The following is a 17,811-nucleotide window of genomic DNA, read 5'->3' on the forward strand; positions in this document are numbered from 1 at the left end:
CAGCAACAATCTCTCAGCATCAATTCCTAAGGTAAGCAGGCCTTGCAAACTTCCTCTTGGTTTGTCTTGCTAGTTGCACCTCTCTGTCTGCTTGTTCTGCACCATTCTCTGCTAATTGCACCTCTATATCTGTATCTGCTGTGCTATCAATAACTGAAAATTGCGAGCAGAATTATTCTCTCACAATCTCTTAGGTCCCATATATGATACTTCTAGCTCTATTATGTTCTCCTTGTGGGAAGCTCAACCTCCCCAACTAGCTTTATCGCTTTCGGCTGATGCTTCCTGGGTCCTGTTTGCCAGGCCTTAGTTCGTTGTTTTAGTTTTCTGACTGATAAATTTTTTTTGAAAACGCACAAAACGTAAGTTTAATTTTAAATAATTGAATGGTAATATTACTTTCTTAGCTTATTGAATCGAATTTGAAATTAAAATAATTGAATGATAAAATTAAAAACTTTATGAAATCAAAATCAGATAACTTAATCTTTTTACTTTCTTTTTAAAATCCATTAACCCAATCTGCATTCGGTAGGAAAATCATAACCTTCCTCTCCAATTAACATCTTTGGTAAGGCAAGCAGATCACCCAATATTTTATTGTGCCACAAATGTCAACACTACTTACCTTTCAAGTTGATTTTGGGAAAAAGAGTAAAGGAAGAGATGTTATTAGAATCGAACAAAATTAATAACTAACATTTTTTTATATTAAAAAAATGTTTTATTATATATTTAACTTTTATAATTTTTAAACTTATCATTTTTAGTCTTTATAATTAAATGAATTTTTTAGTTTCAAAAGTTTATATTTTAATTATAAAAAAAATTTATCAGTAAATTTTTTAACTCCGTTATAAATTTTTTTTGAAATTAAAATATAAATTTCAAACTAAAAATCTACTTATTAAATATAAAGATTAAAATGAATAAATTTTGAAATATAAGAACTAAATAGGTAATTAAACCTAAAAAAAACTACTTTTAAAAAATAATCGATCATTTCACATTTAGAAAGTGTATGCATCCTTAGTAAAATGAAAGAAAAAAGAAAAAAACAAATCAATGTGAAGCATATGCACAGTGAGGTGCCGTGATACAGAATAACAACAATATTTTAGGAGGTTGACACCCTAATTAATTTAACTATCAATATCATCATTATCACGTTTGCCATCATAATTCATAAATAACTATTATAAATAGCATCATTGAAATGAGACCAGATTCCTTGTTGCTGTTCAATAACAATTAACAAGGGAGGGCCTTGTAAGGAAAATATAGAATTAATTTATTTTAAATATAACCAGTAAATTGCACAACTTTTCATGGTGCTTTGAACATATGTTAATTATTCCATCAATGCATGACACCAAAGCAACTTAAAAATATCTCAAGCCTTATATTTCTATTAGGAGATACACAATTATTCTTTAAACAGAAACAAAGCAAACATACGGCAAATGATCATCCAATATTTATTTGAGTTGAATGCATATGCATTTATAATATAAAATAGTTTTATAAAATTATTCAATAAAAAAAAGTCGCCAGGAATATTCGCTCTATAGTGCGTACCCTCTACAGAGACCCAATATACTACCATTGCACTACCACAGAACAACATCTATTTAATCTTCTTGAATTGGATCTCCTAATTCCCATTAACCAAATGATTAAACAAACCAACAAATAATGATCAATAAAATAAGATCCACAGGAAAAAAAATACATATCTAGCAAAAACTCCTTCATTAGTTGTGATCAAATGAAGAACAAAATCACATGATCATATATTCACTCTGTAGTGTGTGTACAGAGCCCTAGCAATACTATCATTGCACTACCATGGAACAACATCTATTCAATCTTGAATTAACCGAATGATTAAATGAACCAAACAATGATAAATAAAATAAGATCAACTAGCTACAGGTAGCACCAAAAAATGCATACACTAGTAAGAACCCCTTCATTACTTGTGATCAAATGAAGACCAAATAATAAAATTCAATAAAAGTAAACCCTTCAAGAAACGGGGCAAGGCAGCCTTGATTGATAGTAATGCAAAATAATAATAATATTTGACAGTTTGAAGAAGACGAACTTCCCTTAAAAGGTATTTCACTCTGTACATTTTCACAGTCGAAAATCTATTGGCTATAATAATTGCAACAACCGTGGCACCAAAAAAAAATTACTCAATGAGAAAAAAATGTACAATATTGAATATTTTCATTGATTCATTTATAGTTATTCCACTGGCACTGGCTCTGCAAAAGCCAACAATTTTTTAGCTGCGACTGCACCGTTTCCCTGAAGTCCTTCACTTTCACCAAACAAAAATGGGTCGAACAAATCCCCATTCCCGAACCGGGTCCTGACCCGACCCGAACGGTCTTTAAAAGATAACAAACCGGGCCGCACCCGACGCCCTTCCCCTGAACCACCACCCCCCACGCCCTCGTCGTCCTCTCTCCGCCGCCATCCTCCGCCGTGTCTCCGTCCAACTCCTCCACGAATATGACTCCCTCCGGCACCGGCGTCTCACCGGATTCCCAGCGCTCCTTTACCGCCGGCCAGTCCTCCACCACCATCCTCTTCTCCGTCGTCATCGTCGCCGATTTGGGAAAAACCTGCACCAGCAGAGGCGCTTCTTTCAAATTCTTCACGATCTCCACCACCGACTCTCTCATCCACCTGTCCAGCCTCTCCTGTCCCTCAACAGCGTCGTTTTTGGCTCCTCCATCGCGTTTCCCGAACAGCTCCATTGCCATCATCATCGGAGTGGTAGTCTCTTGCTCCTTCGCCGTGGCCGTGGTCATCACCGCCGTGGCCGTGGCCATCGCCGCCGTGATCCTCCCCACCCTCGCCGTCGAGCGCCCCATAGCGAGGGAGCACGGCGGCTGAAGAACCGAACCACACCGCTGCTTTGGGATCCCTAATTTGGCGTTGTTTCCACCGCAAGCAATTCCCAGAGACGACGCCATCAGGATAAAGATGGCCGGAGAAGGAAGCAAGAAAGGAGAACACTCGGGAGAAAGGAAAACGATAATAAAATAAGCGAAAGGGTTTTTGTGAAGAATGGGGTAAAGAAAGATTGAATAAGAAGCATATATATGGATCACGATTGAAGGTTCAAAATCAAAACTCCAATTTCACCAACGTTATTTCCCTTGCTTCAGGAGCAATAACTGTGTTCCTCTGTGGTTCAGTGTATTATATATTTTACTAAATGACAAGTTCTGATTTTCTGATTTGTGATGGCTTTGTTAAGTGGAATGAGATTGATGCTTTTTCATGTGAGGGTGTATTTAATAGTGTGTTCCGCGATGTACTGGAATGGGTCTAGGAGTGGCACGAGGCAGGGTTGCATGGGAACGTGGCCTAATGGGTTCCTCCACGAGGCTTACATGCGACGCGCGTGAAATGGAAAAGTCCGAAAGTGAGAATTTCTGATGGCCACACGTTGTGATTACTTTTGATCAGAATGGACGGTGGAGATAGAATTGGGGGCAAAAGAGTAATAAAGCGCGAGTGGGGAGGATTCGGTGAAGAGAATCCCACACGAAAAGTGCATGGATTGCGAAGGCGGGCACACAGGGAGCGTTCGCTTTGCGAAAAGCTTGGCCAATAGAGTGCAACGTCGATGCCACGTCGGAATCCTTATTCCACGTCAGCGTTTCGCGGATTTTAAAACGAGAAAAACGTATGCAAGCAACGTGTGCGCCATTATTGTTTGCGTGTTTTTTTAATTGACTACACAATCATTACGAAACAGGATCTAACTAACTCTGTTACGGATAGATATTTGACTTGAATGCAACCGTTTCTAAGCAAGATAACATAACAGCAACAAAGATAAATATTTCAACCTTTTATAGAATAGCAATAAGATTTATTCAGTTTGCCATAATATATATAATAAACTGATGCATACTACTAATTTATAGTACTAGTTTAGATGGATGGCATGAGGAAAATCTATTTATTATCGTCTTTTAGCTTATTTTAAGGTTAGTTTTTATCTATTCATTTTTAAAAACATGGAGCGATATGATATTTGAAAATATAAAAACGAAGCAAAGGATGATGTTAAAGGTTTATTTATGCTTTTTTAATATAAAAAATTATTTGTGAATTTAATTTTCATATATTTTTAATGTAAATTTTTTAACTGTCAATAAATTAAAAATGATCTTACTGGTTTCTTTTTGAATAATTATAAGAAAGAGATATTCAAATCAGTGTAGAATCCAAATCAAAACTAATTTGATCAATTGTGTTTGATTTTAAATATTTTAGTTATGATAAAGGTGGTAAAGCAAGTCAATGTCAATCCCTCTAAAGTCAGGAGGGGGGTGGGTTTGTTGGTTAACCAAAAAAAACTAATTGAAAAAAGGTTGACAAGTTAACCCGGTAGAAGGATGAACTAATGAGTCATGAAATGAAAGGTTGACCTTCCAAAATTCATCTAAAAGAATTCAAAATGAAAAAGAAATGTTGGGAGAATATTAAAAAAATAATTTCATTGTTTTTAAATCGTTACTCATTTTATTATACATACATATACATATTATTATTTTTTATTTATAAAAATATACTTTTAAATATATATGACTTAAACACGTGTGGGTGGGTTAAACATTTCAACCTAACAAGTTCGTAACTCCGCATATTCCACCTCACCTTCAACATGTCAAGTTAGCATGTTAGGATGGATTAAATTATCTAACTTGTTCAGTCATTTTAAATGAATTAGGACTTGGGCAGGTTATCTAATGAGTTCAACTTGTTTTGTGACTCCTAAAAATTGAGAAAAATGAGTAGGGGTTATTTAACTATTTTTTTTTAAAAAAAAACAACAACTCATATAATAGAGAATAACGTTTTTATTTACAAGGGGACCAACAAGACTTTCAAACCTATATTGATTATTGAAGAATTTTTTATATGCATACGTAAAACGTGCGTTTGAACATTCCCAAATTATCGTTGTTTAATTTATCCAATTATATTTTGAACAATTTCTTAATAATTAACTTGACTTTTACTAAGTTTTAAATAGTCAGCTCATTTTCGAAAAAAAAAATGTCAGCTCAAACTTTGTCTTTTGATCACTTCACTTTCTATTGCCTCAAAGTTGCAGTGCGAGATAGAGAGAAGAAAGAAAGAAACGCAGTGACGTTGTGTGTGTGTGTGTGTATTCGGTGAGATTGTGAGAATAAAAATGTTGTGGGAGTAAAATAGAGGGCAAATGTGGAAGCATGGAGACAAGTTAAGGGAAATTACCTTGATTGTAGATGGCTGGGTATAAAAGATTGGGTTTAGTCCCACATTAGATTAATTAGTAGTAGCTAATTCTTTGCCTATTTAAACATAAAATTTTAAAATTGATTTATTATTTATTATATTACATATTATTTAATATTTTATGTTATTTGTATTTTTTATTTTTTAAGATGTGATTCGCTTCTACATGACATAGAATAATTGATTGCAAGGCCCAAAGGCAACAACAGAAAGATATTTATTTCCTGCACACACTCTACAGCTCCCATTAGGGACTTGAATCTTGCATTTCCCAAGTTGAATCTGCATACCTTATTATTTAGTAAAAATACAATAATACTTTTAATGAATTTTTCAGTTCTAAAAACTTTTGGAATGACCTTTTCATAAGTAAAAAATGCTTCCTAAATGATTGTTTGGGAAGTATTTTTGCTTATGGAAAAATCATTTCATAAGCATCTTTTTTACATTCAGAGCAGTATTTCCAAAAGTGTATTTTATATATTCTAAAAAGGGGTTGTATAAATCATTATTGTGCTTATAGAAAGACCATTTTAAAAGTAACAAATGTAATTCGGAGTAGTCTTTTGAAAAGTGTATTTTGTATCTTTTGGAAAGGGCATTTTAGAAAACACTACCGAAAGCAAAAATTGCAATCTAGAATAGCCTTTTTGGAAGTGCATTTTGTATTTTCTAGAATGGTTGTTCCAAAAGCACTATTTTTGTTTATGGAAAAGGTATTCCATAAGAATTTTCCTTCCAAAAAGGTCATTTCATAAGAGTATTTATATCCTTATGAACGTTTGTTCTAGAAACAGATCCAAATCTTAAAATTAGAACGTCAACTTCGAGAAGAAGAGCTGAGTTGAGTCAAGAAGAAAAGAAGAACTGAAAAGGGGAGGGTCTGAACTTGTGTTGACTACGAGAGAAAGAAGAGGTAGAAGGGAAGCAGAGGATGAAAAGAAGATAGAAGGGGTAGGTTGGGGTTTTTAAAATACTGGGAGGTGCAGGATGCAACAAGGGAGGTGCAAAATTCAATTGTCCTCCCATTATAGTGAGCTTTTCCAAATGGACTTTTTAAGATACAATGGAAGGTACATGATATAATAATAAGAGTGTAAGATACAATAGTCCAACAGGAAAAGCTAATAATAAAACGAGGCCTCGAACTTTGGGTGGAGTTTTGGGCCTCCGGTGTTAAATGGGAAAGAAAGCTCAAAACTCAAGATGGTTGTTTTCTTTCGAAATACTTTTTTATTTTTACTGATCACACAATCTTTATTTTTTTATTACTCCAAAATCGTCTTTATCAAATGAAATAGGCTACTTAATGTTTCTTTTAAAAAATAAAATCTGCAATCAAATTTGGGTGAAGTTGGGGTATTCCTCCATTGGAAGCCAGTGATTAATCTTAAAAATACTAAAATCTATTTAAGGGATTAACATTTTTTCAGTAAATATTTTTCTATATCTAGAAACTTAAGATTGAATCCTTAACAAATAGTTAATGAATAATGTTATCAGTCATATATGTTATATTATGTTGATGAATTAATTAAATAATAGTAATAATTTAAAAGAAAATAAAATAACATTCCAATCTTTGATTTTTTTTTCAAATGATACATTTCAATCTCTAAGAAGAGTAAACTAAGAAATTAACAGTGTGCTTGTTTTTGCGTTAGAAACCTTCTAAACGGACGTTCAAAGAGAAACAAGAATTTATTATTGAGTAAAATACTAAATTAGTCCCTAACTTTTAGATGCGTTGTCAATTTGGTCCCTAAGATTTAAAAAATATTAAAATGATTATCGACTTTACATTTCGTTTGTCACGTTAGTCCCCTGCCGTTAGTAGTCTCCTAACACCGTTAATAAATGTGTGTGATGTGACACGTTAAATGTCACCTGGATGCACACGTGGCAAACGTAATTGGAAAATAAGCAATGTCACGTCATAGGAACTAATATGACATAATTTTAAATGTTATATTAGAAGATGAAGAGCCAATTTTTGTATATAGTGTCAAATTGATCCCAAATAATTTTCAGTCTAATTGAAAATGTGATGAATTCTCTCTCACCATTTTCTACTTATGATTACATGATAAAATTAAAAATACCACCACCACAAACCCTACAACTACACCATATATTAACATCCTAACTTCTGTTTGCAGAATCTCTGGTCTCAATCTTAGACCAAAGTCTGGTATTGGTTCTATTCTATCTATTTCAGTTGCACCAACATCAATGTCTTCATCAACCCACGAAAAGAAATTACATTGATATGCATAACACAAAATATTCATGTTCAATCTTGCACAAAAATTAGAATACAAAAAACATCATTAATATTACTTACTTGTGGTAATGGACAGACATAAAATAGTCTTCCATTATTCCCGATCGTCCTTGTTGTTCGAATGATAGCTCTTCTATGACAATAACAAAAATGATTTGACGTTTTAACATTTTGGGGAAAAAGATGATCACTTAAATTATGTCATTTTAGTTCCTTTAATATCAATTTAGTCCATTTTTACGTGACAAGTAGAAAAAACTGATGTGGAAGTTCCACGTGTGCGTTTAGGTGCCACATTACACATTTACTAACGGTGTTAAGAGACTACTAACGACAGAGACTAACGTGACAAACGGAATGTAAAGTCGATGATCATTTTGACATTTTTTAAATCTCAGGAACCAAATTGACAACGACTCCGTGAGAGACTAATTTAATACTTTACTCATTTATTATTTTTCACAAAACTGTGTTTTGAAATGTGTGCCCATATTTGTTGAAGCAAAATATAAGATCATAGGATGTTCGTGAACGAAGATATTGAATGTAGAATTGCTCTTCCCAAGTCCCACCAACAATTCGTTTACGAAGTTAGGTAAGACAGGGCAGATGGCTGGATTGAAGAAGCTAGTGCAGTTGTTAATAAATGTATAACCATTTTTTTTGCTTTCTTGTTCTTTTGGAAATGTTAAACAGGGGTATATAGCTAAAGGATTTGACGGTAATCAGGGGAAAATGAGACATGGATTCATTGAAGGCAACATAGTAGTAGTAGTTTCTTGTTTTTGCACTCACCAACCCAACTTGTTCCCATTTCATTCATTGTGTTATTATTATTTGATTCGAGTGTTTGCATTTTAGGGCCATGATAATGCAAAAATAATGGAGTAGAAGAGTACAAAATTGAGCAGGACAAAATACACTTGTTTATAGATGGGTTGGTACAATGAACGGTGGCGCTCGTGCCACCTACCGCATGGGTGGCCTAGGCACTTCCCATGTAGTCAAAGGCATCGAAATTGACTGGAAAATAACACGTGTCAACATTCTTCAACTCAACTATTTCAACTTAGGTCATTTTATAATTTTTATTTCTTGGACAAATCTAATTTTACACCATAATTTTTTTTGTACGTTATGTCATTAATTGGAAGCCCTCTAAAGCAAATGGTATATATATATATATATATATATATATATATATATATATATATATATATATTCAGGAAAATAAAATAATAATATTCACTTGCTTCTGGCATGCCACTGTAAGATTAAACACTTGAGAGATTCATATTCCTGGTCTTACTATGAACTATGATGTGATGTTCAGATAAAAGGTTTAGGTAGTAGCCAACCTTAACAAATGAAAAGAAGTTAGCAATTGATAAAACTCACAGGTGCATCAACTTGCTCTACCTACCCACCTTATTTTCGGCCTTGTCAGGAACAAAGGGTCTAAATAAATAGCCTTACATAACGACTCTAATTAACTCACCCTTTTTGTAAAAACCTCTCTCAGAGTTTGCTCACCCCTACTCTTCTTCCAGTCTCTATCTCAATCTCCATCAAATTTAACTAGTAAGATCTCTCTCTTTCTCTCCCTCAATCCAATTAGTTGCCAACTGTTCTTTATTGATTTTAGTCTCTAATTAGGTGCTTATATCTAAGAGAAATATTGTTTGTTTTGTGAATTTAATTTCAGTGGCTACTGAAGAGGTTTTGGTTGATGAAATCACTTACCCTACCAAGATCACTACTACCAAGCCCCTATCTTTGCTTGGCCATGGTAAGTTGCTTAAACTAGGTTCCTACCGGCTCTTCCAATTTCTTTCTTAATTTTTTTTTGAAGATGGGATGAGGTATGGATTTTTTAGTGTTCCTGTATGCTAATGTTTCCATCCAAGTTAAAAATTGAAGTAATAAACTTAAGGCAGCTAGGGATCTAGATCATGGACTTGCAATTTTTGTTCCAACGAATATTATAACTACTGGGGTATTTGCTATGATTTGATTCATTAATGAGTAACAAGTTGACACAACTTGATTTCCTTGTTTGACCAGGAATCACCGACATGGAGATTCACTTCATCCATGTGAAATTCTATTCAATCGGGGTTTATTTGGAGCCAGAAGTAGTAGGCCACTTGGACCAGTTCAAAGGAAAATCTGCAAAGGAGCTGGAAGATAATGAAGAGTTCTTCAATGCTCTCATTTCTGGTAAGTTGTGATCCATAGTAGCCCTAAATACTGTCAAATATCTCTTTAATCAGAACCCATATCTATTCATTAATTGGTATCAATGGACTAATAATGATATAGTAATATAATTTAATCGGCATGCCCCCATCAATATAGTTTTTTTTTTTACACTATCAATTAATCAGAAGTCATTACAAACTTATGAAACAGTTTGTAATTAAATGACAGTGTAATAAATCTTAACACCGTTAGTGCATGTATTAATTTGTTCATAATTACATACTACTAAGTGCTAAGTTATTGAATGAGCAATGTATTTATGTACAGCCCCGGTGGAGAAGTTTATTAGACTTGTGGTGATCAAAGAGATCAAGGGTGCACAGTATGGGGTTCAGATTGAGACTGCGGTGAGGGATAGGTTGGCAGCTGAGGACAAATATGAGGAGGAAGAAGAAGAAGCTTTGGAAAAAGTTATTGAATTTTTCCAGTCCAAGTACTTCAAGAAACTTTCAGTGATCACATACCATTTCCCAGCAAATTCTGCCACTGCTGAGGTAAAGTAGCAGCATCAGCTTATTGCTGATTACATTGGAATTAACTTAAGAAAATGGCTTAATTGTTTATTGTGCTTATTGTGTGCAGATTGTGGTATCTTTGGAGGGGAAAGAAGACTCCAAGTATGTGATAGAGAATGCCAATGTGGTAGAGGCCATCAAGAAATGGTACCTTGGTGGCTCAAGTGCGGTTTCTTCCTCAACCATTCAATCTCTGGCTAGCACTTTCTCGCAGGAGTTGTCCAAGTGAACATAACTTTGTATGGTGTAATAATCTTGGGGTCTGTGTTTTGTGTTGCTAAGTTGCAGTAATTGGAATTTTTCTCCACACAATGTTTTGCGGATTTCTGCTTTTGAACTTTTCGGAATAATGTTAATCTTGTGACTTGCCAAATTCTTAAGTGCTCTTTGTATGGTTATTCTTCATGCTGTTGGAACACATACATAATAAATCAACGCCCACACTACAAGTTTGAGTTTTTTACTTTTGATGGTGAATACATTTTTTTAGAGGGAAACAGAGATAACTTTATTGCTAAAAAGGGCAAGTTTATGCACAAGATGTGCCCAACCTCACCCCACACAAAAATACATGAAACAAGTTCAAATAAAGCCCAAAAGAAATAAAAGAACAAAAAAAAAAGCCTAAACCCCGCAATTTGTGACATATACGCACACAGCCCAGCCGTTGCTTCCTGCACTTCACAAGTTGCTACTTGTACTCTTTCTGGAATATTTGTTTGACCTTTCGGATTGATTATTCCGAAAGTCAAAACAGGAAGTACATTCTGGAATATAATTTTACCTTCTGGATTGATCATTTCATAAGCCAAAAAGAAAGTGCAGGAAGCAATAGGCTACGCTCACAGGGCACACAGCCAGGAAAAAATACCGTAAAAAAGCCGCCACACTTCTACAATAGAGCCACAAAATCGCATCAGGGACTAAACATGCTAGAGGTCCATGCTATAAGATCAGACAATTGCTTCGTGCACTCTAGTATTTTCTAACTGGACCTCCTTGTTTTTAAATATCCCAAAACTGCCCTCCATGAAACCTCTGTCTGCCCTTCCTTCCTTCCTTGATTTTTAACTTAAGCATTGAAATCTTTGGGTGTTGTCACTACCTCCTTAAACTACCTTAATATGAAACAATGAAAATCATCTACTAGCTTCCATCCGACCTCGGTCAAGAGCCGCCGCCGCGTAAACACTACATCAAAATAAAAGATAAGTTTAATTATTAATTTGATCATTTTATTTATTTAGAATGTTCAATTAAGTCATTTTGTTTCCAAAAGTTTCAATTCTTTGTTTTTTAAAAATCTCTCAATGTTGTCCTTTGTTTCTTTAAAATGTTTCAAGGTGATTCTTTTCATCCAATTGAGGTTGACGATGTTAAATTAGAAATTTTGATGCAAAGAATCACATTAAGACATTTAAAAAAAAGAAGTTAAAGAATCATGTTGAAACATTTTAAAAAATAAAGGACATGATTGAAATTTTGGAACACAAAGTTTAATTGAACATTTTAAATAAATAAAGGGGCCAAATTGATAATTAAACTTTAAAAAATATTTTTTTCTTCTATTCCACTTGAGAAACCCAACTTTCTAATATATCGTAAAGAAAATATATGTCATCTTTATGTAGTGCGGAAGAGTAAAAAGGTACATCACACAACAATATAGTAGTATTAACTATAAAATATATTAGTTTATATTTTTTCAATTTCCAAATCGAAAACATGGGGTCAAGGAGCAGTTAATTTTCTAATTGGAGGCGCTCGTTTCTTCAGGGATAGTCTTGCATTTCAGCATTTGTATAAAAAAAAGAGAAAGTGTTTCAGTCTCAATGTTGCACTTCAGAAGCAAAAAAAGTCCCAATCTTGCACTTAACTTCACACATATGCAAACAAATATTACCTTCGGGTGCAAGTGCAACTGTCTTAGTCATGTAAATAGTTTAATTACCTACTTAATGCATTTGTAGCTATACAAATTGTGTGCTTAGTGGACCAACACGGTTAATCCAGCCGTAGGCCATAGGAGCAAGGGCTAAGAACGGAAGGAAACAAAGGAAAGCTTGCAAAAAATGAAAAAAAAAAAAGAAAAAGAGAGAAGTTATCCAATAATCTTCAAGTTGAAGGAAAAAGAATATAGTTAAAAAAAGCGCACTTATTAATTCATTATCAAACGGGAACGAGAGGAGGGGAAGAGAAACGATGGTGAGTGGTCCATCTTTGAATAATGCCTTAAAAAAAATGTCAATTTCAAGCTGCAGAGTATCCTCAATTCCCATTCATTGATTGCAATCCACGGGTAGTGCTGAATGAATGTTTATTTTCAAAATGTGGGCTTAAGAAGAAGCCCACAAAGGATATTTAGAGGAGATGAAGAAAGAAAAGATTGAGATTCCATTATGTGACCAGAAGAAGAATCATGATTAGATGGTGTTTTATATGCTCTTGTACTCAAATTGCCCTTCAAATCAAACATGGAAAGGAAAAAGACTAATTGGGCAAAATTAAGTCTCCCTTATCTAATGACTAACTTGGCCAATGGTTCTCTTTTCTTCTCTTGAATCCTGACTCATGAAATGGATGTTGTACTTGGAAGAATGTTGGTGTATGGAAGCTTGACTAGATAAGTAAAGTGAAAAGAAAAGAGGTGTTTCTCTCTATGCCTTGTGAATTGTGATCTACATTAAAATGGACAGAAGAGAAATTTTGAACTTTCTTTTTTAAATATCAAATGTAAAGTAACTTCGAAAGGTGTAACAACTAATCTATCTATGCAAACACTTTGAATAATAATTGAATAGAGAGTCTGGCACATGCCTCCCACGTGGAAAGATATAAGTTCTCACTTCTGTTTTTATGCTTATTGCTTATTGACAAGTTTTTTATTTAGATTTGAATCAGATTTCCAACTCTGTCTTTTTGAGGTGCTTATTCAGGACTTGGTTTAATCTCTGTACTAATTAAGGTTATTTCGATTGAAATATTTTGGACCATGTGATTTTCCCTTTATCAAAGAATATGAGACTCACATGGAAGGGGAAAAGAGCAATGGTGTTTGCTTTGACATGCAGAGCAAATAAATGATCTTTCATGGGATGTCTGATTGAAGGTAGATTTTTTTTCTCCTCTACTTTATGGAGACAATGCCATCCTAGTATCCAAGTTTGATCTAGTCATTCATTAACAAGATTTTTTTTTCTCTTCTATTTTCTGGAAATAATGCCATTGATCCAATCCGAGTATCCAACAAGTTGTGCATCACTTGCTTTTCAATCTATTTACACACAACAAGCATTCAAGATTGATGAGCACTATTTCTCATTTCGGGAAAACATGCAAAAACACAGAATGGTCTATGAAACCATAATCCAAACATGCACTATTCCCACACTAATATCTACCTCAAATATCTTAAAAAATTTCATACAATTACACAAATGCAAGTTAAACAAGAGAAGAAAAAAAAAGTTCCAAACTCAAGGCTAAAAACTCTCTAGTCTCCATTTGTTCATCCATTCCTTCTTTCTAGTGAACTCTGAGGGCGGAGGGTTAAGTTTGCAATTAGCCAATCACTTCCACAGCCACATATAAAGACTCATGTTGATGTCTTCCTCCCAAGGCATTCCCTACATGATGACTGGTTCCTGCAGCTACAGCTACAGCTCCAGAAATAGTTGGATGCTCAAGCAAAGATTGTCTGCAATTAGGACAAGAGGAGTGTGAGAGGAGCCATGTATCTATGCACCTTACATGGAATCCATGGTTACATTTTGGCAACACTCTAACTTTCTCCCCATCCACAAACTCCCCAAGGCAAATTGGACAGTCTGTGGCTGCAATACTAGCACTACCTGAACCATAAACAACTATAGGGATCTGATGCAATGCACTCTTCTTTAGGCCTTTCGCCACCAAGCGTGCCGCGGTCTCCTCCGGTGTCTCGAAAGCAAACCTGCGGCTGCATCTTAGAGCACATCTCACAATTGAGTTGAGCCCCAAAGCACATATAAGTGCACAAAGCAACGCGGCCAAGATAATCACCATGTTGGTATCAAAATTTGCATCACCAGTGAAAGTCTCTCTTGTTCTATTCATGCTGCTTGGTGCAGGTGAGCTTGAATTTGTATCAACAAGCAACAAGCGGTGGTGAAGAGTCATTATCTTGTGTCAACCACTTCAAAAACACTTACAATTCCAATTTTCAAGCTTAGAATTCTTGTACCCTTTTGATGTAAGATGAAGCACCTAGCTCTGCTGCTTGAAAAGCTTGGAGAAATGAGTTTGGAAATTTAGAAGCAAATAGACCCACATAGAGGCTTGAATCATCTTCTGGCTTGTGAAAACTCAAAACCTTTCTGTGATGTAACACTTCTTGCACTGGATGGTTACCTGAGTGTTGTTGAGGACAGAAGAATTTTGACGCTTGTCAGAGAAGTGTACTCCTACTGAAGCAAGCAAGAAAAGTTCTGAATTTTAAAAAGTTTTTTTCTTCTTAGCAATAAGAATTAGGGTAAGGACCTAAACCTTTTTGAGTTATGGCAATATCTGTCAGGAATCCCACTAGATAAAGGCTCTCAAAGAAGCATTTTTTGGTTACAAGGGAAAAGGGAACCAACCACAGATGGGGTGGTGAACACTGAATTCTGAATAGTATCTGAGACTTTGGAGGATGAAAAATGAAAACCAACACAAAAACTTTGTTTATAGATAGTTTAGATACTATTATAGTACTATAGAAGCACACAAGCTCAATCTCTGACTCTCAAATTCACATAATAGGCCAAAGCCATCATCATGCAAACCGTGACTATGTAGGCTGCAGAAGATTTTAATTGGTCTTACCAGCTTGTGAATTGTGATGTTTTCCCAACAGGAGTGGTTGGAGTTTTTTCTTCACACTATTGAGAGCACTAAATATGAGATTCAAAATTTGTGGCAAAATACGTTGTGTGGATATTATTATGTGGTGTTGTTTTGTCTTGGAGTGGTTTGTAGTGTTGAGGAGCTGCAGAAGAAGCAACTGGGACATAGATATTATGTTAGGAAGTGAAAGCAAGACAGCTTCTTTCTTGTCCCCTTGCATTTATTGTTTATTGCAAAAGAGGTACTATATGTATATGACATGCAGATAATAATAATAATAATAATAATAATGATTTTAATCTTAGAATCGGGATAGCGGGGGAAAAAGCGGTTGGGAATTTTGATTATGGTACCTGAATTGATCCATCCTAATCAAAAATTAGCTTATTTAAAGAAGCACTTATTCTCAGCACTAAATCCTTCCCCCACTCACCATTAATTTAAAGTTGAACCAATCTGTTGCCTTCGTTTGTTATGTTTTCTCATCCAACGTTCAGTGTTAGGTTGAGATTTAGTAGTACTGCTGATTATGGGGCCTTTAATTATGAGTTGTGGTGTATCAACGTACGATAAGAATAAAGTAAAGATAATTAAAATATGAAACTTGTTATATATTATGTTTTTAAATTTAATAAAGAAGATATTGTTGAAAAAAAATCTGATAAAGTATAAGGAAAATATATACTTGTAGTCAGAAAATAAGTATAAATTATTAAGGAAAAATGTAAGAGTATTAATAATTATAATATAATTGACAAAAAAATTATGATTATCACCTAATTTAGAATAAACATTTCATATTTAACATAATTTACAATATAATATTTAAATTTATGTTTTAAATAAAAATTTTGCATTTTTCATTTTATCATAAATAAAGTCTAATAATAACTTTTAGAGTAAATTGTACTCACACCCCCTGTATTTTTCTCAAATTACATTTGATATTCTTTCTTTTTTTTACATTACTTTTACTCTCTTTATGTTAATCGTTAATTAACGTCAATTGAAATATGTAAGTAGAAAAAATTATCCTACCATCTTTTGTTACACTCACAACCCTTGTGTTTTTCTCAAATTACACCAAATACTTCTCTCTCTTTTTTACATTACTTCTACTTTCCTTCTCTTAACGTTGTTAAATAATGTCAATTAAAATATGTGAGTAGACAAAATTGTCTTAATATTTTTGTTAAATATTTAATAGCAAATTAACAATTGATCCTCTGAATGGACCTTTCTTAAGCCAATAATAGTTTTCCTTTAATATTTGACTCTTACTTTATTGTTGTTAACACTGGAAGAAGATGTGATTTTTGATTGAGACATTATATTAAACACCTAGCCATAAAAAATAAATTTTAAAAAAAGGAATTAAAAACACAAATGCAAGAGCAAAAAACTAAAATTTGAAGTAAATGACCATATTCAATCAATAGACATTATTGGGAACACGTCCAACAAAAAAATAACAACCAAACAATCCAACACACACAAAAAATTGAACTAAAAAAAGAAGAAGAATGAAGGGTGTTAACACATAGTGTCATGTTTTTTATGGAGTTAAGAGGAAGAAGATAAAAGTATTTTAGATATAAATTTTCATTAAAAGTTATCTGACCAACATGTGCCTACTTTCTATTAAATTATTAAACAGTGTTTAGGAAGGAGGGAATATGGGTATAATGTGAGCTAAACAATTCAACGATTTTTGATAGGGTGCAATTTGAAAAAAATATAGGGAGTACGAGTGTGAGGAAGAAGATAAGTGGTGTATTTTAGATTTAAATTTTCATTAAAAGTTATATGATTAACATACATCTATTTTCTATTAAATTATTAAATAGTGTTTAGGAAAGAAGAAATCTTTATAACTAAACAATTAAGGAGTTTTTTTTAGGGTGTAAAAAAAGAGAAATGTCAAATGCAATTTTAAAAAAATATAAAAGATACAAATGTAATTTAGTCTAACTTTTAACTTACATATAAGTATATATGTCAAGAAAATAAAAAATATTTATTATATTAAAAAAATATCCTTTTAGTTCCTATATTTTTCATTAAACATGATCAAGGTTCATACACTTTTCATATTAATAGATTTGGTTCTCAATTTTTTTTTTAAAAAAATAGTCCTTCTTCCGTAGGAATTCATTGTATTTTTTCAAAGTTAAGAAGGATTAAATTCATATCACTTTTTTAAAAATTGAGAAACAAATTCACCAATATAAAAATACAAGAACCTTGGTCACATTTGGCTAAAAGTATACGTGACTAAAAAAAACCCACTTTACCCTTTAAAAAATATTTAACATTTATTTTTAAGTGTTTAAAAGTATGTATTTAATAAAAATTAACTTATGTACAAAATAAACAAAATAAAAAGGTATAAATTAAATTTGTAAATGATTGATTGTTGAAGAAAATTGCAATCTTAAAACTTAGAAAAATATTTTTAGCATTTTTTAAGTTTATATATTTTGAGAAAGAAGAAAAGGGTAGGAAAAGAAAAATAATAGATGTAATAAGTAAGCTATGGTAAAGAAACAAAGAGATGAAATTTATTAAGCATTT

The 17,811-nt window shown here is 33.3% G+C and overlaps 3 protein-coding genes across 4 annotated transcripts; 1 reads left to right on the top strand and 2 right to left on the bottom strand.

Moving 5' to 3' along the window:
- Window positions 1–2,020: 2,020 nt before the first annotated feature.
- On the bottom strand, window positions 2,021–3,151 carry LOC114415687. The gene has a single exon (XM_028380495.1). It carries the CDS (start codon window positions 2,988–2,990, stop codon window positions 2,244–2,246), a length of 747 nt encoding a protein of 248 aa, XP_028236296.1. The 5' UTR covers window positions 2,991–3,151; the 3' UTR covers window positions 2,021–2,243.
- A 5,708-nt stretch (window positions 3,152–8,859) lies between these two features.
- Window positions 8,860–10,837, top strand: LOC114415689 (probable chalcone--flavonone isomerase 3). The gene is made up of 5 exons (XM_028380496.1): window positions 8,860–9,178; window positions 9,303–9,386; window positions 9,662–9,817; window positions 10,127–10,353; window positions 10,442–10,837. Coding segments are annotated over exons 1-5 (630 nt in total). The 5' UTR covers window positions 8,860–9,177; the 3' UTR covers window positions 10,604–10,837.
- A 2,779-nt stretch (window positions 10,838–13,616) lies between these two features.
- LOC114415690 (RING-H2 finger protein ATL74-like) lies at window positions 13,617–15,433 on the bottom strand. Of its 2 annotated transcripts, none has more exons than XM_028380498.1 (2): window positions 15,217–15,433; window positions 13,617–14,763 (listed from the first exon to the last, which is right to left on the bottom strand). In XM_028380498.1, exon 2 carries the CDS (start codon window positions 14,530–14,532, stop codon window positions 13,936–13,938), a length of 597 nt encoding a protein of 198 aa, XP_028236299.1. In that variant the 5' UTR covers window positions 14,533–14,763; window positions 15,217–15,433; the 3' UTR covers window positions 13,617–13,935. The 2 variants fall into 2 exon arrangements, with proteins under 2 accessions (XP_028236299.1, XP_028236298.1); XM_028380497.1 differs by having other exon boundaries at window positions 14,899–15,433.
- Window positions 15,434–17,811: the final 2,378 nt, after the last annotated feature.

The sequence above is a fragment of the Glycine soja genome, chromosome 6, assembly GCF_004193775.1.
Source record: "Glycine soja cultivar W05 chromosome 6, ASM419377v2, whole genome shotgun sequence".
Classification (NCBI taxonomy): Eukaryota; Viridiplantae; Streptophyta; class Magnoliopsida; order Fabales; family Fabaceae; genus Glycine; species Glycine soja.